The 23,771-nt window shown below is 56.3% G+C and overlaps 1 protein-coding gene across 1 annotated transcript; it reads left to right on the top strand.

Annotated features, from left to right (window-relative positions):
- The first annotated feature begins 17 nt into the window (after window positions 1-17).
- On the top strand, window positions 18-23,601 carry CTDSP2 (CTD small phosphatase 2). Its single transcript, XM_036077998.2, has 8 exons — window positions 18-428; window positions 14,203-14,351; window positions 16,023-16,061; window positions 16,478-16,579; window positions 17,100-17,156; window positions 19,144-19,236; window positions 19,376-19,561; window positions 19,764-23,601. The coding sequence occupies exons 1-8, from the start codon at window positions 365-367 to the stop codon at window positions 19,887-19,889; spliced, it is 816 nt and encodes a 271-aa protein (XP_035933891.1). The 5' UTR covers window positions 18-364; the 3' UTR covers window positions 19,890-23,601.
- The last annotated feature ends 170 nt before the right edge of the window (window positions 23,602-23,771 follow it).

The raw sequence follows: 23,771 nt of genomic DNA, 5'->3' as shown, positions 1-23,771 counted from the left end.
GTTGTTTATCCGGAGTACGGAGGGGAGGGGGGAGCCTGGAAACCGCCCCGTGTCCCATTTCCTCCTCTTGTTTTCGCTCCGGATTCTCCATGTTGGACCCAAACTGAGGAGCCCGGAGCTGCTGCCGGGGGATCGGGGCCGGGGGCACCCGGGGGAGCCGCTGCCCGGGCCGCCTGCCCTCCGTACAGGCCGCCTCCCTTCCCGGCCCAGGGAGGAAACGAGAGCAGGGATGTGAACAGCTGTGGGAGTCCGAGTCTCGGGAGCCGGAGCCGGAGCGGGCCCCCGCCCAGGCCCCCCAGCCCAGCCCAGCCTGCGCGCCCGCCGGTCCTCCCGCCCAGCCAGCCCGGGCCCGCGGGATTGTTAGATGGAACACGGCTCCATCATCACCCAGGCGCGGAGGGAAGACGCCCTGGTGCTCACCAAGCAAGGTAGGGGCAGCAACTTCCCAAAACTTTGCGTCGCCCCCGGCCGGGTGGGGGGCTAGCACAGCCCGCAACCCGAGTCCGGGTCCCTGACCTCCTGGGGATCAGAGCCGGCGATTCCGACCCGACTCCCTAGTCCATCCGCCCCCGCGTCTCTGTCCGCACTCAGACCCCTGATGGGGCTGCGCGGGGCCCGGGCTCCTGGCGCCCGAGGGGGAGGGGCGTCATCGCGCAGCTGTCACCCCGTCCTGCACCCCCTCCCCCCGTACGCAGAGACTGAGGAGTAGCGCTGGAAGCGCGAGTCACCCGCGTCCGTCCCCCTCCCGAGTTGGGAGGTGGGGTCGTCACTTTCCCACACGACGGCGCGCAGCCGCCCCAGGGCCGTGGGGGAGAGGGGTGGGGAGGAGGACGGAAGGGTCCCGAGCTGGAATGGAGCGGGAACTGGAGAGTCCAGCACTTCCCAGTGCCCCCGCCCAGCCCGAGGTCGCTCTGGCCGCGGGCGGTGACGGCGTCCTGCGGGACTTGGGACCAAGTTCACCGCCCGGAGGCGGGGGCGGCCGCGGTGGGGGAGGGGCCGAGCCTGCGGGACCCGACTGGCCCGCCCGTGGCCCTGCCCTGGGCCCGGGACCTCGGCGGCTCGGCGCTCCGGCCCGGCTGCCTGCTGCCGCGTTCGCTGAGCCTACGAGCCCGACCCCGAGGCCTGGCCGGAGCCCCTCCCTGCCCCGGTGCGCTTCCCCGGGGCCGCGGCTGCACACACAGAGCCGCGTTTGTTTAGCCCGGGAGCGGTGTCCCTGGTTACATAATTCGCCGGATGGCATCAGACCCGGCGTGTTTCTGAATCGCGCAGCGAAAAAGTGCGAGTTCTCCGTGGGCAGCAGCTCGCGGCCCCCGCCTTCCTGAGGGTCAGGTGGAGACGCTAGGGGGTCGCGGGCCCTCTCTGGGGTGGTCTTGGGGACAGGAGCGGGGCGAGGCCGAGGCCTCTCCGGAGGGCGGGGAAAGGTCGCTGCCCGAGGGTGCAGTCTCTCTTAGTTTGGTCACTCGAAGCCCCGAAACTCTTTTTTCCCCTCCCCCACGTTCCTCCTCGAGCCTTGAGGAATGTGTCTAAAATAGCGGACAGAATTTTCCTCGGGGAGTAAGGACTAGCGTCGTTTTTTTTGTTGTGTTTTTGTCTGTTGGTTTTGGTTTTGGTTTTTGGGTTTTTTTTCTGGAGAACTTCCCCGGACTGGGGCCACTTGGCCCTGCGACTGGGGAGCGCACGCTCATCATACCAAATCCGGAGCGTTCCTGCCCTTCTCTCGACCACCCAGAATAGGACGTGCAGGGCTAAGTACTGCAGTTGAACGTATTGAGGCCTAGACCTAGGCCAGCTGCGGGTCCTCGGGGTCACCCACATCCCCCTGTTTGGAAACAGTAGGCAGCAGGTCACTTATTCCTGGGGTTCACAGTCCCAAGTAGCTCCCTCAACTTGCCTAGGTGCAAGCTGAGCTGCTGGTGTCAGCCTTTCCCTAATTGCTGGAGTGGAATGGGGTGGAGGAGCACTGTATGCTTCCTGCATTGTTGGTCCTTCCTTAAATAAGCTTGCCCTGAGGAGGGGGAGAGCTTTGCCTGATTGGATCCCAGCCCCCAGAAAGCCCCTGCTCCCTGTGCCCTGCGCTCCTGGCTGCATCACTAACAAGGCTGTGTGACCCCCTGGGGGCAACTTTACCTCTGCTGGCCGCCCAGCTGTGCTGAGGCCTGAAGAGGGGAGGCTTTCTGTGTTGAGAACTTCACTCCTGCCTATTCCCAATCTCATCCCAGGAAAGGACTCCAGGAGGGAGCCAGAAGTGAAGAGATTTGGGTGTGGAAGGATTCCAGAGGGCTCCCTGTAATGACAAGTGGGAAGAACCATCCTGTGCTTCCCTGCTCTGGTCCTCCTCTTGCAGAGGCTCTGGAGGGTGCCTTCCTGGTGAGGGGATCACCCCAGGAGTGAGAGAGAGCAGGACTGCTGAAGGGGCAGCTTACATATCGGAGCTGGAAGTTTCAGCCACCAGGGCCAGTGGCGGGGAACAGAAGAGATGACAGCAGGAAGCAGAGCAGCTGACTTCTTGACAGTGTTCTGTTGCTGATGTTGGTTGGATTTTGTTGGAGTTACGTTTTTTGTTTTCTTTTTTGTGTGTGGTTTGTCCTTCAGACTTCTCCCTGGAGGAATCTGAATTCTCAAGCCAGCAGCCATGGGTCTCTCTCTCTCCATGTAATTTGACTGCATTCTGGAGAAGACATAACTATTTTCCTGGGCTGCTTGGGCAACCAGCAAGCCAACTTTCTGAGTCTCTCATTATTTACAAATCCTGCAACCTTTTTTTTTTTTGTTTTAAGCGGGGGTGGGGAGTAGATGTTTTAATGATCTCCTTTAGGAGTTCCTTGCTGCCGCCCCCCCACCTCCCCAGCATCCCATCTCTCTCCCCTGCCTGCCTCCCTTTGGAAAAAGGGGAAGGGGTGTGATGCAGTTTATTAACAGGTCAATTTCTAGAAAACAAACAAACAAATTGCTGCTCCCAGCTTGGGTGGCTTTTTAGTGAAGTCGTTTGCCATTGCAGGGCTCTTGGGGTTTTGTTTTTGTTTTTGTTTTTGTTTTTTCTTTTTAGCATTCAGTTCTTGGAGCTTTAAGGCTGGCTGGGTGTGTTGATGATTCAAAAGTAATTACAGTAAGGGAAATAGAACAAAGTTACTGAAAGCATTGATGATAAAAGGACCAAAATTGGATCATCTTCCCAGACAGATGGGTGAAATGGCTTCCTGGTACAGCGAGGACAGGGTTGTGTGTAACATCAAAAGTAGAAAAGAAAAGTTAATATCAGTTTGGCCAGAGAATGGCCATTTATTACAGCCGCATAGGAGAGTGTAGCCCCATTGCTGGGAGGCCGTGCCCCGGGCTTTGGAGTTAGATGGGGGGAAGCCGAGGAAACAGGACCAACCCTGTAACCTCCCTGTGTGAGATGAGAGGGTGGAGGCAGCCTCTTTCAGAGCTCGTTGTGACCCGCCGGTCCTGTGGGGGAGTCAGGACCTTTTTTGTCTTCCATGAGCCCTGACGGCCCCTCCTCTCAGGGAGAGAGGACCATGCGGTGAGTGGGCTTCTCGCATGTGAAACCGCACAGGTGCGAGTGGCTGACCAGCCCTCAGAATTAGGACGATGGCGAGCTTTTCTAGCTCTCGCTTTCTCGCAGAGACGTTCTGCCTTATTCCCTCACGAAAAAGCTCAACACCTTTCATTGTAGTTGTAGGAAGGGCCCTCGCGTAGGACAAGTGTTGTTGGGGCTTTCTTCCTAGTTGGCTCTTTGTGGGCCCAGGGTGCACGTTCATAGCTGGCTCCTCTCCTCTCCCTGCCCAAGCTCAGTCTTGGCCTCTTTGTGGCTCTGAGGCTCCCCGCCAAGTCTCCTTTGGCGTTTTCCCTCCATCTTGGAGTGGGGTAGGCGCCTGTGTGGTGACGTAGAGGCTGGGTTTGCTCCCTCAGGAAACCCCAGGAGAGTGCTGCTAACTCAGCAACAAAGTTGGTGAATTTCTACCATCCCGAGGAGGCGGGGAGCTGATGCTTCTGCTGCCTTTGACTTTCGGGGCTTCCAGCGGAGCAGGGCTTTGGAAGGGCGGGGGGGGGGGGGTTGGGGGGGGAGCCCCACAGAGCTGGCACCGGTGGTGGGGTCCTGTCTCCTCGTCAGCTATCGGGGTCTTACAGAAACTGGCAGTGGAGAGGCCGTTTCATCCTCCGCGGGGCCCTCCACATCCGTTATGATGGTGGACTTTGTTGAAACGGTGCGGCCCCTGTAGAAGTCCCACCTCTAGCCAGGGTGCGTTGCTGCCTTTCCACGGAGAATGAACTTGTAGCAGTGGACGAGAAGAGAAAGGAGAGACGGCGTGTAAACGTATGCATGTGTACGTGCAGATGTGTCTCCCTGCCTCTTCTTCCTGCCCACTTTTGGGTAATTTAGGCTTCCTGCCCACTTTAGTGCCATCTTGGGAAGTTTGGTGTTTGGGTGAAATGGGAAGGGGTGGAGGGTCCGGCCGGGCTAGGCTGGGCAGCAGCTGAAGTGCTCATTGTTACTTCAAAGAATTGTTCCAGGAGCAAAGTTAGTTGCTTCAGGCCTGGGTGCACATCCCTACTTTTCCTATCGGCAGGGAGACTTCACAAATCATGTTAGTGCTTGGAGTGACTTCTCTGTAAAATAGGAATATTGATATTTCCGCTTCTATAATGCCTCATACTTAGGAGGTGATTGAGAAATGTTAATGCTCTTCTTTTTTTACACTGCTAGACCACCGCTCCTTAGTTCCTCCTCCTTTCCCCCAAGGACACAGTGCAAACAGCGCGGGGTCATGTGGGTTTTATTGTTAAAGACAGGTGGCTGGGGGTCAGAGGGGACACTGATGCGGGGGCTTGGGCCTTCTGGAAGGATCAGCCTCTGAGGCCCACAGGCAGGCTTGCTGCACAGACCCCTTCTTTGTGCCAGTGTGACTTGGGATGGGGTTTTATCTGCACTCCTGCGAGCAGCGTGCGCCTTGGGGCATTTGCCGCTCCGCTGGCGTCTGGGCATCTGGGGGTGGGAGGAGGCCAGGGGGCCGTGCACCTCCTAGGAAGAGTCTCTGAAGTCTAAACCTTCTGAGCAGTTGCCCAGCCTCTCAGAAATGGATGTAATGAACGCTTGAGACAGCTACGTGCCACTTTCTCGCCCTGGCCACGTTTGCTTTGAGAGTTAATGGACCCAGTGAGAGTCACATTTCTTTTAGGGAATTCTAGTAACAAGGAGAGAAATAAAAAACTAGGGTTTTGAAGAGAAATAGATGTTCTTAAGCTGTGTCTTTGCTGCTGTGGTTTTGGGGTACAACACTGAGAAAGCACAGAAGCAGCATTAAATTGCTTTTCATCCTGTCCTGGGCCAGCTTGCTTGTGAAGCACAGAATTAACTCACTTGTCTCGGGGTCATGGGACTGGGTGTGGCCCTGACATGATCCCCTCCCGCTTCTGAAATGGAGGCATGGTTGCCAACTGGGATATAGATGAGCTCATTAACATGTAACTCTTAACGAAGGAACTGGTAGAAATCAAAGTGGAGAAATTGACTTAGAACTGGAAGCCTCTCTGGACCAGAGGCCAGGTAGAACAGGGTTCCTTTGTCCAGCAAAGTGCCCAGCCCTTTCAGGTCCGTGTGCCTGCACCGGGTCTGTTGTTACAGAATGGGTACTCCAGGGAGCACCCAGCCTCCCTCTAGGCAGGAGCTGTGTATGTCCTGTTTTATGGGTCAGCTATTCTAGGGGTTATCCTTGAACCTGATCTCTGAGTAGACCTCCTGACATTTCCTTTCCCTTTCTAGGTGCACCTAGTCCTCCGCTCTGCCCCCTAAAAATCAGACTTTGCTCTTACTCTCTTTTTATTCTATACTTTTTTTTTAAATCTCTTGACATATGAATAGCTTTTTCATCCTGTAGAATTTGCTCTTCCCCACCCGCACTGTTCTCAAGGAACAAGTGTGGCCCCATTCCCAGTGAGAGCCAAGCAGATTCATGGGAAGGCTCAAATCGCCTAACACAGGCTTGTGGAAATGACTTCCCAGTGTGGTAGATCCCAGCTCTTCGGTTTCCATAGCAGAATGGGGCTGGGGCGCCTCCTTCACAGGAACAGGGGCCTGTAAGAAGAGATAGCAGGCTTGGGTCTTTTGACTCAGTGATAGAGAGAGCAAGTACTCCTAGAAAGGAAAACCAGGCCCTAGGGTACAAGTCCTCTGGGACATGCAGAAACACTGAGCCAGTGAGATATGGTGGGGAAAGGGACCAAGGGGACATTGGCTGAATCCGGTCCTGGAAGGGTTAGTCAAGGACCACTGGCAACCCTTAGGTGTTGGCCCTCAGCCAGGGACACACATCAGGATCTCCTGTGACACTTACTAAAAATATAGACCCCACCTGGGTCCTGTCGAATCAGAGCATGAGCAGGTGGGCCGGGCATGTGTGTGTTCCAAATGCTCCCTATGATTCTGACAAGTGTCCCTGGAGAAGAGCCAGGTAAACACAGCAGTGGCCCCAGCTGCCTGCTTAGCCCTGAGCAGGAAGAGTCCCCTGGAGGGATCCAGTTTTGCTGTTTTGTTAAAGAGCCTGTGGCTCCTAAAGGGGAGTCCTAAAGTTTTCTGAGTGTGAACGGACAGAGTAATGATTCTCACCCAGTAATGATCACAGACTATAGAGCACTGACCATGGGCCAGATACTGTTCCTAGCTTTTTATATCTAGTATCTCACTTAATCCTCACACTGACCTGTGAGATAGGAATTAATCTCTGCTTCACAGATAAGGAAAATCTCAGCTAAGAGCTGAAATGCCTTGTCCAAGGCTACGTGGCTAGTTAGTGTCAGCCGGGACTCAGACTCCAGAGTCAAGCCCTAAGCATGACCTGCATGGCCTCTCATTTGCGTTGTGCGTCCCCACTTTTTTAAGGTAACCTGAAGCCACCTTGTAAGGGACCCTGTAGTGGTCTTCATGGCTTTTCACCAAATCAACACTTAGTCTACACTAAGACCTTTTCCCATTAACCTGTGAGGAAACTGAGCCTCAGAGAGGTTGTACCTTAGGTGAGACCACAAAGCTGTTGGAGAGACCGAAGTGGGGCAAGAGCTGGGTTGCTTGACTTGTACCTCAGTGCTTTCTCAAGTGTACGCACTGGTTGGCTGATCCCAGGTGAAGCTGAGGGGTGTGGCAGGAGCCGGTGAGTTTCCGTGGAGGTAGGACAGACTCCTTCCAGTCCTGCAGAGGCCAGCCACTAGAGGAAGATGGAACTGGTTGGCCAGCCTCAGAGAGAGAGAGAGAGAGAGAGAGAGAGAGTGTGAGAGTGTGTGTGTGTGTGTGTGTGTGTGTGTGTGTGACAGAGACAGACTGCAGTTGGTTTTTGTGGAGTCCCAGAAAAGGCCGGCTCCCAGGCTTGGCCTGCCACTACCTCTGCGGCCTGTGGAATGAGAAGAAATCTCTGTGGTCTCCTCCAGTGTGAACATTTTGAGATTGAGACGGAGATGAGGTTATGAAAGTACCTTGTACTTAATGACTAGCAGCTGACACTAGAGCCAGGACATACCCTAAGCTCCTTATAATTCTCCCAGCTCTGTGGGATAGGTAATGTTAGTCTTCCCATTTTACAGGTGAGGAGACTGAGGCCCAAGGCCACACACCTTATATGTGGCAGAGGCAGGATTTAAACCCAAGTCTGTGGTGCTTTGTGTAACCACTCTATCGTTCACTGGTTGGAGGAGAGGTGGCTGAGGGTCCCTTTGTCCTGTGCCTTCACTGCTCTTTCTGCATCTCCCTCGTGCACATGTCCCCAAAAGCGGGCTTACGTAGCTGGAGGGGAAAGAGGCACTGGAGTCTTCATGGCTTTTCACCAAATCAAGCATTCCAGAAGTCAGCCAGAGAGCCAAAGCAAGGGCCGAAACAGCCACCAAGAAGGTGTTCGTGTCCTGCCTGGCAGGTTTCTCTTAGCCTCCCAGCCTCCAGCAGGGGCCTGCTCAGCACCTCCTCCTGGGGAGAGGGAGGCTCGAGGTGGGCAGGTGTGGTTTCTAGTCCCCCACAATGACATCTCTGCCCTCGCTGGCGTGCACGGGGCGAGGCCTCCGGCAGAGGCAAGAACAGGATCCAGCCCTTCGGGTTCTCCTAGATGGTATCTCTTGTCTGTCTCAGCTGCCACCATGGGCCATCGATCACTTCCTGACATCCACTGAGAGCCCTCTGGCATGGGGTTGGGGGCTGAGCCTGCTGGTGACACTTGTGTGAGGAAACGGCCCCTCCGTCCCTAGTCCAGGACCTGTTGCTGCTTCTGGGAGCCCTGCCCCCACCCCAGCATGTTTCTGAAGTATGATTTTGGGGTTTTTTTAAAGATTTATTTATTTATTAGAGAGAGAGAGAGCACGAGCAGGAGGGGCAGAGGAAGAGAATCTCAAGCTGACTCCATGCTGAGCACGGAGCCGGACATGGGGCTTGATCTCAGGACCAGATCACGACCTGAGCTGAAACCAAGAGTCTGTCACTTAACCGACTGCGCCACCCAGGTGCCTTGAAGTAGGATTTTAAAGTATGTTAGTGCGACCTAGGAGGGTGTTTTGGCAATAACTTGTATAAAGGCTGATTGATAGAGAGTATCTTGATCATGTTTTAGAAGTTGCCAGGAATCCCCTGCTCCCAAAGCAGTCCTTCTTGAAGGAACATCCCTAAAATTGAGGCCCTGTGTTGAGATCAGTGACCAGATTGCTGAGGGGGCAGGGAAAGGGCAGGAGGCAGGTAGTTAGTGACCTGTAACCCCCTCCGCCGCCCTACAGGCTGCATTTAGGACCCAGGACTGAGAAAAGCCCTCCTGTCTTAGAAGAAAGGGAGATGCAGGGAGCCCTCCTGCCCAGGGAAGGGGGACTATCAGGAGACACCGCACAAGTAAAACAGCTTGGATGCTGGCCGCAAGGAGGGCCCCAGTATAGAAGGGGCCAGTGTGAGCTAAACAGCATGGCTAAAACCACTTTTAAAAGTCCGCACCGTCAGATTCACAGCTGCTTTTGGAATTTTGGGAGCTGGTGCTGAGCTGAGTGAGGCCCTGTCTGCCTTGTCACCTGAAGAGAACAGTGTCAGCAGTTGGGCATTGTGGGAACTGGTGTACCCTCCCCATTGTTTCTAGTCTTTTCTGTGTGGGGGATGTCTAGGCATCTCTCAGCCTCTTGTTCCCCTGCCGACTCACCTGCTGGTCCAAGGAGCCCTTCCGTCCACCTGGCACTTCAGGGCCTACCCTTAGCCAAGGCCCAGATGCCCCTTGCTGTGGACCTGGGAGGACTCCTCTCTGTGGGGAGCCCCAATCCGACGTGCCTTGGCTGCAGGGCCCAGGCAGCTGGCCAAGAAGGGCCGGAAATGCTCCAAATACTCTCCTTCCTCCAATAGCTCGGGGGAGGGAGGCCCCTCAGAGAGGCCATTTTATAGTGATAGCCAGACTAAATCCTTTGCTATGGGGGGATGGGAAATGGTGGGGAAAGAGGTACTTCTGAGGGAACCAAGAAAGCATCCTTCTACGTGAATGGGCTTGTTAAAATCCGATTGCCTGAGCGCTTGCCTTCTGCCGCCTCCCAGGCGGATGTGTGAGGAGTTCCTTTGCTGGGACACGAAGCTGTGTTGTTGGCAACAGTGATATCTGAACCTGACCTTCAGAAGAAGGTTAAAAATAGTGGTGTCCTGGCAAAGCCAGTCCCCGTCTGGGGGGGGGGGTGCGTGCGTGCGTGTGTGTGTGTGTGTGTGTGTGTGTGTACATGTACGTGCGCGCACGCAGACCTGTACACACAGGAGCTTCTGAGTAAATAGCGTCCCCATCTGGTGCTTCTTGGGGGCAGCAGTGGTGGACAGAAGGGGAGAGGGCACTGTTCATCTCAAGTGGAACAGCCTCACCTGCTTTCCTGTTTTTTGCAGAATATTAGCCAGGGTGCTTGCAAGCTGGAGAACAACTTCCCTAGTGGGTTTGGAAGTAGGTATATAGGAGTGGTTTTGACTTTTCTAAAACCTGCTCGTGATCAGAGTTCCTTTGGCACCTTTCTCACGGCTCCTCTTCTTGAGCTTCAACCACGTGCTGGGGGTGGGAGGGCCCCCGACCTCCTGTTGCTGGCCTCGTACAGCGAGGTCCAGTGTTGCTAACGAGGGGTCATCTCCCCTTAGAAACTCAAGCGAGCGCGGCACTTGGCTGCAGTTGCCACCGCACCTTACCGTGCCAACAGCAAGCCTTGTTTATCCCTCCATTCCGGAGTGAGGTCTTGGTGTTGGCCCAGCTAGTGGGCGAGGAAACCAAGGCTCCGGGAGGCTGTGTGTCGGAGTCAGTAACTGGCAGAGGCCGGCCCCCAGCCCAGGGGACCCTCGAGCAGGGCGCACCTCCCGTGTTCCGCCCCCTCTTCACGCCCTGCCTTGGCAGGAAGCCTTGCAGCGGTGAACTGGAGGAGTGGCCTGGCTTCCTTGTTCTCAGCCACCTGCGCACTGTCTTCTGAAGCCGAGCGCCCCTCATTAGGTCTGTGCTGGTCCTCTCTGACACTCGGCCCCAAACCAGATGTTTGGCGCAGAGGGAGCAGGTGCACATCAGCAGCTGGGCAGGAGAGGAGGGGTGCCCACAAAGCGCGGGCAGCAGGAGGGATGCAGGAGGGAGAGCAGCTGGTTATGGGGCTACATGGCACCCACTGGAATCCTGCCCTCCCTGGTTGGGAGACCGTGGGCAACGAAGTGCCCAAAGGCCTGTAAATCCTCTTGTGCCTGGTGTTCCTGTCCTGGGAGGGGGGCCAGTGCTCCTCCCCATCCTACACGGAGGGCTTAGGGGTGGCCTGCACCTGGCTGTCGGGGACACAGTACTGAGTGCTGGCTGAAAGGAGCCCTTTGAAAGGCTCTTTGACACAAGTTTCAGATCCCACTCTGATGAGTGCTCCCCCTCACCCTGAAACCCACTGAACAAAGCAGGTCTTGGGCCAAAGCTCCTGTCTCTAGCCCCTTCCCTACCCCCTCCCCCATTGTCCTCGTGATTTCCCAGAGGTATCTGTCAGCCACAGCAGGTGCGGGGCTGGGATGGGGGTGAAGCAGGCCCTGGAGTGGAGTCGCAGAGCCTTGTACTATTTCACCCCTTGCACCTTTCATGGTCTGCCTAAGAAGGGGGCTGGGCTCCAAACTAGTCCTTCAGCATCCTAGCCTAGAGAGGAGGAGAACAGACATTCTAAGAGACTGAGAGTGCCCCACCACCTCCCTGGTGCTGTAGGAATAAATGTCCTTGATGCCCCTGAGCCCATCGGGGTGGGTAGTGGGTAAGAGCTCTGGCTCTGGGTTCAGGCGGATCAGATCTAGGCTCAAGTCCTGCCTCTGCTGTCATCCCGGTGCGACCTCGAGCAGCTAGCTTTGGTTTCCCTTCTGTAAAGTGGGGCATTTGTGGCTACAGACGGGTCTGTGGTGAGGATTAAGTGAGGTGATGATGTCAGGTGTTGTAACACAGGGCTGGCACGGCCTCGGTTCCCAGGAAGCGTGACTGAGGCCCAGAAAGACTGAGTGCCTTGCCGCGGGTGCTCAGCTCCTTCAGTGCCCACCCTCCCGTCGTCACATAAAGGAGGCTTTTCTGTTTCTCCCTCTTCTGGGCTGTTGCACACCAGTGAAGGCTTCCCCGGGTCCTGGCTCTGTGCGAGTGACAGGGCCCTGGAGTTCTCAGAGTCACTCCCTCGGCCAGTCAGTCACAGAGCACCTGCTCTACACAGGGCCAGAGGCTGGTGAATGTTCTCAGCCGAGGCCATTGCCCATCAGGAGGCAGCCATGTTGAGGGGAGGCTAAAGAGGCTGTGATAGATTCTCAGAGGCAGTGTTCATAAAGGTAAGGAGGACAGACAGCCTGGAGAAGGACTGAGGGAAGTGGGGCCCCAGCACAAGGACATGTGGGGTATTGACCTTGCTGCTGTGGGCCTGGGGGACCCTCCCCAGGCGCCGCAGCTCTGTGCTCTGCTCAGAGCACCTGCCCCCAAGGTCGAGGCATTTGTGGTCTCTGAGGCCCAGGGGCTGCCTGGTTACATTGTGTTTTTGAGAAGACCTTCATCCCCTGCTGAGTCCAAACCAAGCTGAGGAGCCCCCACCCCCACCCGGCCGAGCTCTGTGTCTAAGGCTGGAGTGCATCTGCCTGTTGGGCCTCCCGCCGTGGGCACCAGCGAGGCCTCTCTGTGGCCCCAGCCAGCTGCCCCTTTCACCCCCCTGCCTCTCAGGATTACTTAGCCTTCACAGCGTCTGTCACTAAGATGCTGAGTGCGTTCTTGACGGCCTCTCTTCAGGAAAGGCCCGGGCTGTGTGGCCTTTTAAGAAAGGCTCCATGCCTGGGTTAAGCCTCTGATTGTGGTTCTGCGTGAAGAAACCATAAACCAAAGGAAAAGTGATGGTTCAGCTTTGGTCTTGGAGCTTTGTGTCAGCGTCTGCTTGTGTCCCCTGGCTCGGAATTGAATGTGGGCCATACAGGCAGGTGGAAAAGCTGCCCTTTGCCTCTGATTGCTGCATGGATTTATTAAGAGTCGGGAAAAGTCCAAGGAGCCTCTCATCCTGCTCTTTAGGCGCTGGGCTCCGCTCTGAGGTTTGTCTCTTTAATGCAGGGGCCTTGCCGGCGGGGAGGGGAGCCCCCTCCCCCATGCATCTTCTTGGTTTGTGACAAAAGCCCCAGTCCCTGGAAATCTTGGTTCTTCCACCGGGGCCAAGAGCTCAAGAGCGATACCCGGGTTTGTAGGCTAATTGCTGGGGAGGCCTGATCCCTTACTGAAAGGTTTCTAATGGTCATCCCAGTGTCAGGGGGTCAGGCCTCACCCAGGGAGGGAGCGAGCTCTGAAGCCCAGGGGTGGCAGCCCGCACCGGCAGGAAGCCCTCTGCTGCTGTTGAGTCAGAGCTGAGTGGGCTGGCCTGGGCGCTGCTGCCTGCCGCTCGGCGGCCATTTCCTCACCCTTGGCCGTGGCGCATAGAGTCTGGTTTTCTCTCCCCCACTCGGGTACAGGCAGCCCGCACCTAGGTATTAAATGACCCTCTCCCCAACTCTTTGCAAGGGCCTCTGTGCTCTGAGGACAGATCCTGGGTGGGTCCCATCGCATTGCCTCCCCCTTCCCTTCCTAAAGGGAACAACTCAAGGAAAGTCGTCCTGGGTGCCACATTCTCTTTGCCTTTTTGACCCCCACAGGGACAGGTGTTTCCAGATTTATTTTCTATTTCCTGCACAGTGGTACGCCCGTGTTGTAAGGTGAAGTGGGCTGGGTTTAAGCCTCGGGCCCCTCCCGCCCGGGCGGAGACCTGTGGCTGGGGACCGTCCGGCCGCAGTGACGCGGCGCCACCTCCTGGCCGAGGGCCCCACTGCTTTTCCCGACACTTGCTCAACAGTTGCCAGAACAGTTTCTGTTAAAAAAAAAAAAAAAAGAAGGGCACTGGAAAGATATTCTGAAGTCCGTTTCTGGTTGCTCCTGTAATGGCCGCAGCCGTTTGTCCAGCTTGGCTTTTCTGGGGCTGCCTTGCCAAGCCTCCGATTCACATGGCTTCGTATTTCCAAAGCCTGAACTACCAAGGCAGGAAGGAGCGGCTGCAGTCCAGAAGCCGGGCCATCGGCCTAGAACCCCACACCAGGTGTGTTCCCCAAGGGGTTGGCGTGCCTGTGGCCTGCGGGTCCGGCCTCGTGCCCGCGAGGGGAGAGAGGAGGAAGGACCACGGCCAGGGGAGGGGGGCAGGGTGTAGCTTCTGCCTCGGGGCTGCAGCTGTCTGTTTTCCCGTCTGTTGTCCCCGGCCTGGCCTCAGCTCTGCTGCCGCAGACCCCGGACAGAACCGCAGCTCCACGGACTCGAAGGGGCCTAGGTGTCTCCCTTGTCTAGAACAACTAGTCCTTCTGCGAAGAAGAGAACCAGCTAGGGCTGGTCGGGGGGCGGGGGGTGGCCTTGGTAACTTTTACTGTTGAGGGGACCTTCGGCATGCTACCGGAGTGGCGGGACCCCTGGATTCTATACCCGGCCCCATCTTTGAGTACCTCTCCCCTGCCGTGAAAGTAAGATCAGCTTCTCTGCACCTCATTTCCCAAACCAGAGAGTGGGCATTCCTGCTGCTTCAGCTGTGAGAGGTGTTGGAATAAAGCTGCGCCCTTCACTGTGGACTGTATTTGGTGCTCCACCGAGCACCTGCTCTGTGCCCTGGTGGGGCTTACAGACTGGAGGGAGGTGGGCCCAGGGTACCTGTGGCCAGACGGGCCCTGTAGCTAATGCATCATCATTCCCTCTGCTCTAGGCCTGGTCTCCAAGTCCTCTCCTAAGAAACCCCGTGGACGGAACATCTTCAAGGCCTTTTTCTGCTGTTTTCGCACCCAGCATGTTGGCCAGTCAAGCTCCTCCACTGAGCTCTCCGCATACAAGGAGGAGGCCAACACCATTGCTAAGGTAGCTAGAAGAGGGTGGTGTGGCGCCGGCAAGGGGGGGGCTGCTGGTGGGGGCCCCTGCAGCTGTGGCATGTGGGCAGGGTGGTCGGCCCTGAAGTCTCAAAGCTCTCTGGCTCAGAGGCCTCTCCTCTGTCTTGCCTGCATTGTCCATCTCCTTTCTCCTGGCTTCCATTGTGATATGGGCCATGTGGCTCTCTGTAGTTTCTGAGGGCCCCTGCAGTCCAGACCCTTCCGGGTTCCAGGAACTGTGCAAGGCGCTTTGCATATATTGTCTTTGTGATCCATATAGCAGCCACGCAGGGAGGTTCACAGAATATTCCCACTTACACGCCTGGAAACAGATCCAGAGGGTCTCTGTAGTCCCCGGAGAGTTAATGGCTAATAGAGTTTGAGCTCCAAGCTCTGTGGCTTATCTGCTGTGTTTGTTGTTGGTCCTGTCCTATGCAAAGCTGTCTTCCGAGTTACTTGACTTCCCAGGAAGCAAGGAATTAAAATTATGCCACACTCTCGATACCCTCCTCCAGCCCTCTCACCTGTCCTGGGCGGGGGGGGGGGGGGACATTGGGAAATGTGTGGGTGTCTTTGAGCCTTACAACAAGCAGAAGGTATGTCTGGCATTTCAAGGGTGGGGACAGCCCAGACCAAAACCCCATCTGCCCCCAAAGCCGTTGGTTACTTCTTTTGGAAACACCAAGGTCGAGCTCTCCTTTTCCTCTCTCAAAACCAGGCTGAAGACATGTGCATCAGTGCATTATCCAGTAGGGGGAAATCAGTAAATAAAGTGCAATATGACAGTATTACTTAGCAATTGATTTTTACAAAGTTCACGATAACACGGGAAAGTATTGAGTTGCAACATCAAGTTGAAAAGCAGAATGTGAAATTACATATTATGGGGGGAAAAGCTGCTACAACAGGCTTAAAGGAAATACACTAAAATGCCAACATTAAGCTTTTCTAAATGCTAGGATTTTCGTTTTTCTTCAGGGTTTCCATTAAGAACACGTATCACTTTTTACAACCCTAATATTTTTATTACTAGCGAAAGGCCAGGGAAGCCTTCTGACCTCTCTGTACTGCACTACCGCTCACGTTTTAGGGCTCACAGTGTGGGTTCACATTGGCATGTGTGATGTTTTATAGGGGCTCAGCACCCTCCCCCCACTGTGTCCCCCCCCACTATGTACCCCCCCCAAAAGAGTGTCTAGAAAACACAGCACAGTGAGGAGTTCTTATTTGGGTTCTGCCTCTGATTCCGTGTCCCCGCATCAGCTACTGGAGTTCCCTGTTCCTCAGTTTTGTCCACTAGAGAGGCAGTGACAGCTGAGAACAGACACCGCCTTCTCCATCCTTCATCAAACCTGATGTCGAAAGCACCTCTGGCCTTTCCCCTTTCCTGTCCAGCTCTTAGGAAAAGTCATTTTTGGGGCACCTGGCTGGCTCAATCGGTAGAGCATGAGACTCTCGATCTCAGGGTCACGAGTTCAAGCCCCACGTTGGGCAGAGAACCTACTTAAAAAAAAAAAAAAAAAGTCTCTGTTTTATGTCAGAACCTTCCAGGGGGCTGGGGTTTTGCGGAGAAAATGACCCTCTGGGCCTGAGGCAGAAGCAGTGGGCTTGAGCTGGGACGGCTTTGGCTGGTGGGCACTGACTGCCTCCTTTTCTCCAACAGTCGGATCTGCTCCACTGTCTCCAGTACCAATTTTATCAGGTATGTGACTTGGACCGGGTACATGTTCAGAAGCCCCAGACCTATGGTCATGTCGGGTGACGCCCTCATTTCGCAGTGCCTGGCTGGCGCCGCCTTGGGAAGCCATTTGTCCCAGATATTTGCTGAGGGCCCACTCGCTGCAGGGCGTTAGATTTTGGGGGGCATAGCTGACCTCCATCCCACACCAGCCCCGGCCTGCAGCTCAACGTCCAGATCACTTCATAGTCCAGTGGGAGGCTGGAGCTGAGGAGCCAACTCTCTTTCTCTACCTCTTGGCCTTCAAAGGGCGCCTCTTCTGGGTTGAAGTTGGGGGTCTTCTGTGTCTTGCAGTGACCCCGGTCCTTCCCAGAGTTCTGCTGAGGAGAACGCTTGGGCTTTCTTGGTGGCAGGCCTCAGCAGTCTGGCTCTGGTTTCAGATCCCGGGGACCTGCCTGCTCCCAGAGGTGACAGAGGAAGATCAAGGAAGGATCTGCGTGGTCATTGACTTGGATGAAACCCTCGTGCACAGCTCCTTTAAGGTAGCTCCACATCGGGAGTTCTTCCTACCCGCATCTCCGGCTGCCTTGTGTGCCTAACTGGAGGTGCTCGGGGGCAGCCTGAAGCTGAGGGCGGGCTGGGGCGCCTCTGGCATTTGGGCCACACTGAAGATTGTGGAGTAGGAATCCCTGCTCCCCCCAGTCACTGCCCACACTCTTCGTCTGCCCCTAGTCACGTAGCCCAGAGAGCCGCCAGGGCTCTGGGCAGGGCAGGCCTGTGAGAGGGTTTGCATCAGCCTTGCACCTTGCCTGCCTCCATTCTGTCAGGATGTCTGTTAACTCAGGAAGGCCCTGAAACAGCTCAGGCAGAATTGGGGGTGGTGGGAAGGAGGGAAAACTAGGAGGGGATATTGTGCTCCTTAGTGGGGTGGTGGGATGAGCTTCCTGGAGTCTCTGAGATCTGTTCCTCCCCAGCCCTCCCAGGGGACAGCGCCGTGGCTGTGGCAGGGGCTTCTTGTCTGCTTCCCACCATGCTGACCTCATTAACTTTTCTTCCTTCCAGCCAATCAACAATGCCGACTTCATAGTGCCTGTAGAGATTGAGGGGACCACGCACCAGGTGAGCTGCCTGCCAGGCCACAGCCAGCCCCGAGGCCTCGGGCCCCTCCGCCCGCCGATGCGCTCCGTCCGTGGGGCCCTCTCCTGCAACTTCAGCCTCTCCTTTATTGGTACCTCTTGCACTCAGGGCTTTCTGATCTTAAGAACAATTCAGCCTCTCATCCCCTCTAGCTGTCATCCTTTTTTGCTTTGCAGCCAAGCTGTTTAAATATGACTCAATAAGAGTAATAGCTGTCATTTACTGAACACCACCTCCCGGCCAAGGTGGCCAGCGCTGTTAAATGATTGTGTTTTCTCGAATCCTGAAGCCCTGGTGTCTCTGCCTGTTTTCTCTCCTCCCCATGCCCACCCACTCCGTCTAGCTAGTGGATTTCTTCCTCCCCGGCCCCGGCATCCCATCCTCTGTGAAACTTCTCCCCTTCCCCTCCCCTTAGGTCCCTGCCCTGGATTCCGCCTCAGGAAATGCTATCAGAGAGCACTTAAATCCAGGTCAGCTCAGCCTCTGGCCCTGCGTAACCTGCTCAGTCCAGGATCACGCAGTGTTGATAGCAAAAAAGCATTTACTCCAAATGCTTGCCCAGAAGCTGCCTGCCAGCAGGCCTGAGAGTCGGGGACCATCGGGAACAAGGCCCTGGTAGCCCTGAAACTGTTCGCATGGCCCGGTGGAATAGACAAGTTACTTGTAGGGAATGTGGGGATTGAGGCTTCCCTGAGGAGTCACCACTATCCTGTGTCCCTTCGAAGCTTTCGTCCCCAACACCACCGGCCCTCCCATCTGAGGCGACATCAGGCCCAGCGCAGCCCCTCCTCAGAACCAGGCTTGGCCCTGGACTGCCCAGCGACTGCCCAGCTGCCCTTTCCATCCGGCTGAGGTTATGGAGACGTACAAAACCTGCAGAGGGAAGAGGAGGCATGTTTTCAAACAGGCAGATGCGCACAGTGAACTCCTGATTGACAGGGAGAAAGGAGAGTGCCTCGGGAAAAGGGCTGAGATTAAGATTGGGGGGCGGCTACCTGCAGCAGGCGGGTTTGCAGCAGAGAGGGGGAGGGGATGCCAAGCTTGATGAACAGCCAGGAAGAGGGAGGGAGCTGTTGGAGGTTGAGAAGTGGCACAGCAAGCAAGAGAGCCAAGCTGTGGCTCCTTGGAGCGGAGGATTCCTGCTGCAGAGCCACCGGGGGTCTGGCGAGTTGGTGGCCAGCTGAGGCCACCGCCAAGGAGGGAGAGGCATGGCAGGCACGTGCTCGTTGAGCAGGGAGTGACGTGGATAACGAGCTTTGAAGGAATGCTTCTCGTAGCCTCGTAGCCTCGAGGCTGGCTGGGAGAGATCCCGGAGGAAGGGAGGCGGCAGAACGCCGAGCGGTGAGCGGCATGTAGCCGACGAACTTTCGAGGCCAAAATGTGCAAGGTCGTGAGAGGTGGACTGAGTGTCGGGGGGGCTGGCTGGAGCGGTGGGCACGGGAGCAAGACGGGCAGTCTGACCCCCAGTCACCGAGGGCACGAGTCACTTCTCCCCGGCGCATTTCAGAGAAGCCGTGTGAGGGCGTGAGCTTTCACAAGTGTCCGCGACCTTGCCTGATGGTGACCTGGACACTGCCCCGCCAGAGCCAAGGACAGGAAGCTCCCACAGAGGCTGTGGCTGGATTCAAGTAATCCAGGATAGGCTGTTTCCGTCTGTGAGGCCTATTCTTGATTACTTGTTTCTGGAGGCAGCTGCTGGTTCGCCACCTGAAACCGAGATGGCTTCTGGGACGCGGCGCATGCGTTTCTTCCTTAGCCGGGTCACGGGTGGGCCGCCAGGCCCGCAGAAGCCCCGTGAGGAGATAGCAGAGTCCCGGTCTGGGGGGCAGAAGGTTCCCAGGGTATAGGGGCCTGGCAGAGTAAGGGGCGACCCCGCTGACCCTGCTGTGTAGAGGTGGGGACAGTGACCCCTGCTGCGTGCGTCCCCCTCACGGGGGTGCCTCCAACAGGCCTCTCTGCTTTGCCTCAGGTGTATGTGCTCAAGAGGCCTTACGTGGATGAGTTCCTGAGACGAATGGGGGAACTCTTTGAATGTGTGCTCTTCACTGCCAGCCTGGCCAAGGTACCTGAGGGCGGGAGGGGGGTAAGGAAGCAAGAGCGATGGCGGGGGCCAAGGGGGCCAGCAGCTCCTTGCTGGTCTGTGGGCAGCCTGGGGGGGAGCCAGGACTGCCTCGGGACAAAAGCATCTTCTCTGCTCCTAGTACGCTGACCCGGTGACAGATCTGCTGGACAGGTGTGGTGTGTTCCGGGCCCGCCTGTTCCGGGAGTCCTGCGTGTTCCACCAGGGCTGCTATGTCAAGGACCTCAGCCGCCTGGGAAGGGACCTGAGGAAAACCCTCATTCTGGACAACTCGCCCGCCTCTTACATCTTCCACCCAGAGAATGCGGTGAGGGGTCCAGACACACCCACCCTGCAGGGCCTGGGGAGCCCCTACCCCACGGGGGGAAGAGGGGGGTGGGCCGTGGAATCTCGGGCTTCTCCAGAAGAGCGTACCACCCAGCTGCCCCCCGCCAGCCTCCTGGGGCTCTGGCGCAAGGGAGGGAAGAACTGGCAGTCAGGAGATTGACGCTGCCTTTTCCCCGTCCCAGGTGCCCGTGCAGTCTTGGTTTGATGACATGGCAGACACTGAGCTGCTGAACCTGATCCCCATCTTTGAGGAGCTGAGCGGAGCAGAGGATGTCTACACCAGCCTTGGGCAGCTGCGGGCCCCTTAGCCTTCCCTGCTTCCGAGCAATGGCCCTCCCAGTAGGGGACTTTCCTACACTGTGCCTTTATGATCAGCCTGATGGAGCAGAAGCTGGAGCATCTCACCAAATGGGGCCTGGAAAAGAAGTGATTGGAAAGGGCTTTAGGACAGGATAGATGCGAAGTGGGCACATATCAGACCAACGACACCCAGAGCTGCCTGCTCCCTGAGTTGGGTTCCCAAATGTGAGTGTGTGTGTGTCTGTCTGTCTGTGTCTGTGTGTCTCGCCCTGAACTGTGGCCCCAGGATGTAAGTGTTCAGGTGGAGGGAGAAACTGAGATCGAGACTCCCCAAGTTAGTCTGCCTCCTCACCAGTCACCCTGAGAACACCCGAGCCGGTAGGGACGGAAACTGTCGAGGGCTCTGTTGCCAAACCCATGGCCTTTCCTCGGGGTTACAAGGCTCATGCCGAGGAGAAAGGGCCATCAGAGGCTGCCTTCAGGTGTCCCGGGCACACCCCTTTCTGAACCCTTTCTCCAGCCAGCTACTGCAGACCGAACGACATTTCTGGAAAGATGAGAGCTTGTTTCCAGAACCAGCAGCCCCAGCGGCCATCACGTCCTGTGGTCTGAGGGCTGCCCTTGCCTCCAGTCGAGTGCCTGGCATGGGCCCCGTCTGTGTCTCCCCACGGCCTGGGCGCCGGGCCTGCCTTCCTCACCACCTAGCCATAGTCTTGAACCTGGGGGGAAGGAGGTCTTCTCCCTGCCCTGGAAGAGGACAAATAACATTTCCGTTCTTTGGACTCTGTTTTAAAATTCTCTTTCTAAACACGAAGTGTTGGGCCTGTTCTGTTTCTGACAAAGCTGCAGTCCCAGGCCTGAGATGAATGTGGGAGGCCCTGGTGGTGCAAGGAGGAAGAAAACCCCCAAACCATGAGTGTGTGTGTCCCCTTGGCTTGTAGGTGAGCTGAGCATGGGACTGGGTCCCTAAGTCTGCTCTTCAGGGATTCTCTGCTGGTGCTGGTGCGAGCACTTCTGTTCCAAAGTCCAGGAAGGGCGCTCCGAGCCCGGCCCCTCCTGTTTCTTGGGCAGGGCTCGTTCCTGTTGTCTCCCCCAGGGCCTGGCCTGTGCTTCTCACGCCCTGCTCGTGTCTGGTCCTCCCGCGCTGTTGCTTTTCTGCTCCAGGGCCTCAGAGGCGCTCCTGCTTTTCCTGGGCTCAGGGCAATGGGCGTCCTCATCCTTTCCTTTGCCACCCTAATGCACATGCGTCCTGCCTCCCGGAGCGGGTGTGAGCGAGCCCTTTCCACACCTGCGCTTTGCGTGTCTCTCGCTTTCAGAGTTTCGTAGTGAATGCTTTCAAAAATTGCCACAAGATGGAAGTTTCCTGAGGATGGAAAAGGGGAAGTGCTGCTGTACTTGGGAGCACGAGGGCCCCCCAAAAGGGAGCCCCGCCCCAGCATCACTGCCTTAATTATGGCCTCCCCTGGGGCTGGCTGGGGTTCTCTCCTCTTCTCCCTCCCTCCCTCCCTCCCTCCCTCTCTCCTTCTGGGGCGGGAGGCAGTTCCTCTCCCCATCTCTGCTTTCCCTGGAGGCAGGGGTCACAAAGGATTTGTGAGTCGCTTCAGGTGTGAGGACACCCCCCCACACACACTCAGGACTCATCCCTATTATCCTTTTCAATGTCCACACACTGGTCCAGCCCGAGGAATTGGCAGGTGGTGGAGCGGCATTGTGGTGTTCTGAGAGGTAGTGGGCTGACTGGCATCTTTCTCTAGCTTGTGGTACCACCTCCCCTCCTTGTCCCAAGGTTGTATGGCCTTGTCTTTCCCAATGGTGTCACAGAAGTGGAACAGAGTCCCCGAAGCACGTGTGGTCATTTCCCCCAGTACCATTCCCTGGTGCCCCTGGGGCCCTACAGGTAAAGGAGGAGGGCTCCGGTGCTAGCCAGGAACGGTGCCTCCGTGCCTCCGAGGGGAAATGGGAGCTTCTGATTCCAAGGCCCTGTCTAGGCCTCTAGCCTAATACCCTGGAAGGGGCCTCTCTCCCTAGCCCCACCCTAAGGGTTAGCCTCTGGGCCAAATCTGCCACCTGGGCCCAGCCAAGCTTTTCTGACTAAATAAGCAATAAGAGGCGCTAAGCTGATCCAGTTCTAGGACCCTTTCTGCCCTCCTTTGGGTCTCCCATGTTTTTCCCGGTGAAGGAAGAGCCTGTGCCACCCCCTTTCCTGTCAGGCTCCTCCAAATGCTCCGAGTGCGACTCGTGACCAGGGCCCAGGATATCTCGGTGGGGGGCGTCCCTGCTGCTTCTGCGTGAAACCCCTGCTCTCTAGGCCTTGTTCCTGGCAGAACCCTGCCCTGCCAACCCGCAGGTCCTCAGCAGGAATATCCTATTCCCTCTTTCCCCCTTCTCCCGCCTTGGGTGGAGAAGGAACTCGGCCAAATAAACCTAAACAGGGTCCATCCATGTGGACCAGAGCCAGCCTGAAGTCATTATTTGCTGTCTGGTTTCCAGTTTCACAGTGTGTTAGGGGCGAGTGATGATTGCCAAACTTACTCCTCAGAGGAATCCGGCCAGACTCCCGTTTTGGAGGAGGGCAAGCTTGGGAGGGAAGCAGTTTAGCCCAGGATCTGTTCTGGGGCTTCCCATCAGCCCTTCCTGTGGGGGGCTGTCCTCAGGAGGCAGTAGGCCACTGTGCCTGGTCAGCCCCAACTCAAGCCATGCCCAGAATCTGCCCGCCGGCCAGCTTCAGTTCTTCAAGGTGCCTCTTCAGGGACACAGTGTGTCTCTCTGATTGGGCTTCTAAATCAAAAGCCTGATGTTCGTGTCCCTCTCATAGGGGGAGCTTGGGACACAGGACCAGTCTGGAAACGGTCAAGGGGAGAGTTTCCACTCTGCACATTGTAGAGGGGACGCTCTGTTAGGCCCGTGGGTCCTTGACTGTAGAGAGGTTGAGTAAATTTGCCTTCAGTTAACCCGGGACCTTCTGTTTAGTTCCCTCCTGCCTCCCAAAGATTTTGACCATTTTGTAAGTATATAAACTCACCTCTGTGAACAGTGGCCCAGAAGCATCTTTATGCTAAAAGCATGGGAAGTCTATAAGGGCAGTCATTCCCTGGGAGATGGGTCCCATTCAGATCTGCTGCCCCTGCCCTATTCCTGAGGCCTCATTCAGGACAGCAGCCCCCACGTAAGGCTGGCCTGAACCCCATGTCCCAGTCAGGCCGAGTGTCTGTGGAAGGTAAGCCCCCTTTCACCTTCAGGTCTTCAGTTGGTTACCGTTGTTGTTCCTCGGTTACTTTTTGTAAAATGGGGTTAGTTTTGTCTTTTTTTTTTTTTTTTTTCCTTTTTAAATGCCAATAAGTATTTGCATTCAAGCAGAGGAGGGAAGGCAGGGGTGTGACCCGCTGTCCCTTGCCCTGCTGTAGGGCTTGCCCCCGGAGCAGACCCTCCTCTTTGGGCCCCATGAGCTTTGCTTATAGCTATCCCGAGTTTGACACATTCCACGTCCTGCCACTTTCCCCCTCAAGATGCCATTTGGAGGGCAGGGGATCTGCTTCCCACTGTGACTGGGCTATGGGACTCTGACGACCTTGCTTCCAGATTCATGGTTTGATAAATTTGTTGTATTCAAAAACTTGAAATGTAGGACGCCATTAAGTGTCTGTTTATATTTTTGGAATATTTGTATTACTTACAATTAATTAATAAAAGCGGGTTTAAAAAACCCATCCAGAAATGGGAGCGGCTTCCTGACCCTGCTGTCGTTCATGTGGGCAGTCACCGGGCACACTCTGCCTCCCTTGCCACCCCTCGGGGCACCCAGGCTGGGCGAGCCGCTGCCTCCGGCCGGGAGACCAGCTGCACACTCAGCACTGCCTGGGCTTCTGCTCAAGGTTACAGAAGTTGGCCTC

Source organism: Halichoerus grypus, chromosome 6 (genome assembly GCF_964656455.1).
Source record: "Halichoerus grypus chromosome 6, mHalGry1.hap1.1, whole genome shotgun sequence".
In the NCBI taxonomy this organism is placed as follows: Eukaryota; Metazoa; Chordata; class Mammalia; order Carnivora; family Phocidae; genus Halichoerus; species Halichoerus grypus.
Note: the sequence above shows the minus strand (reverse complement) of the source record. Positions and strands in the feature narration are given on the sequence as shown.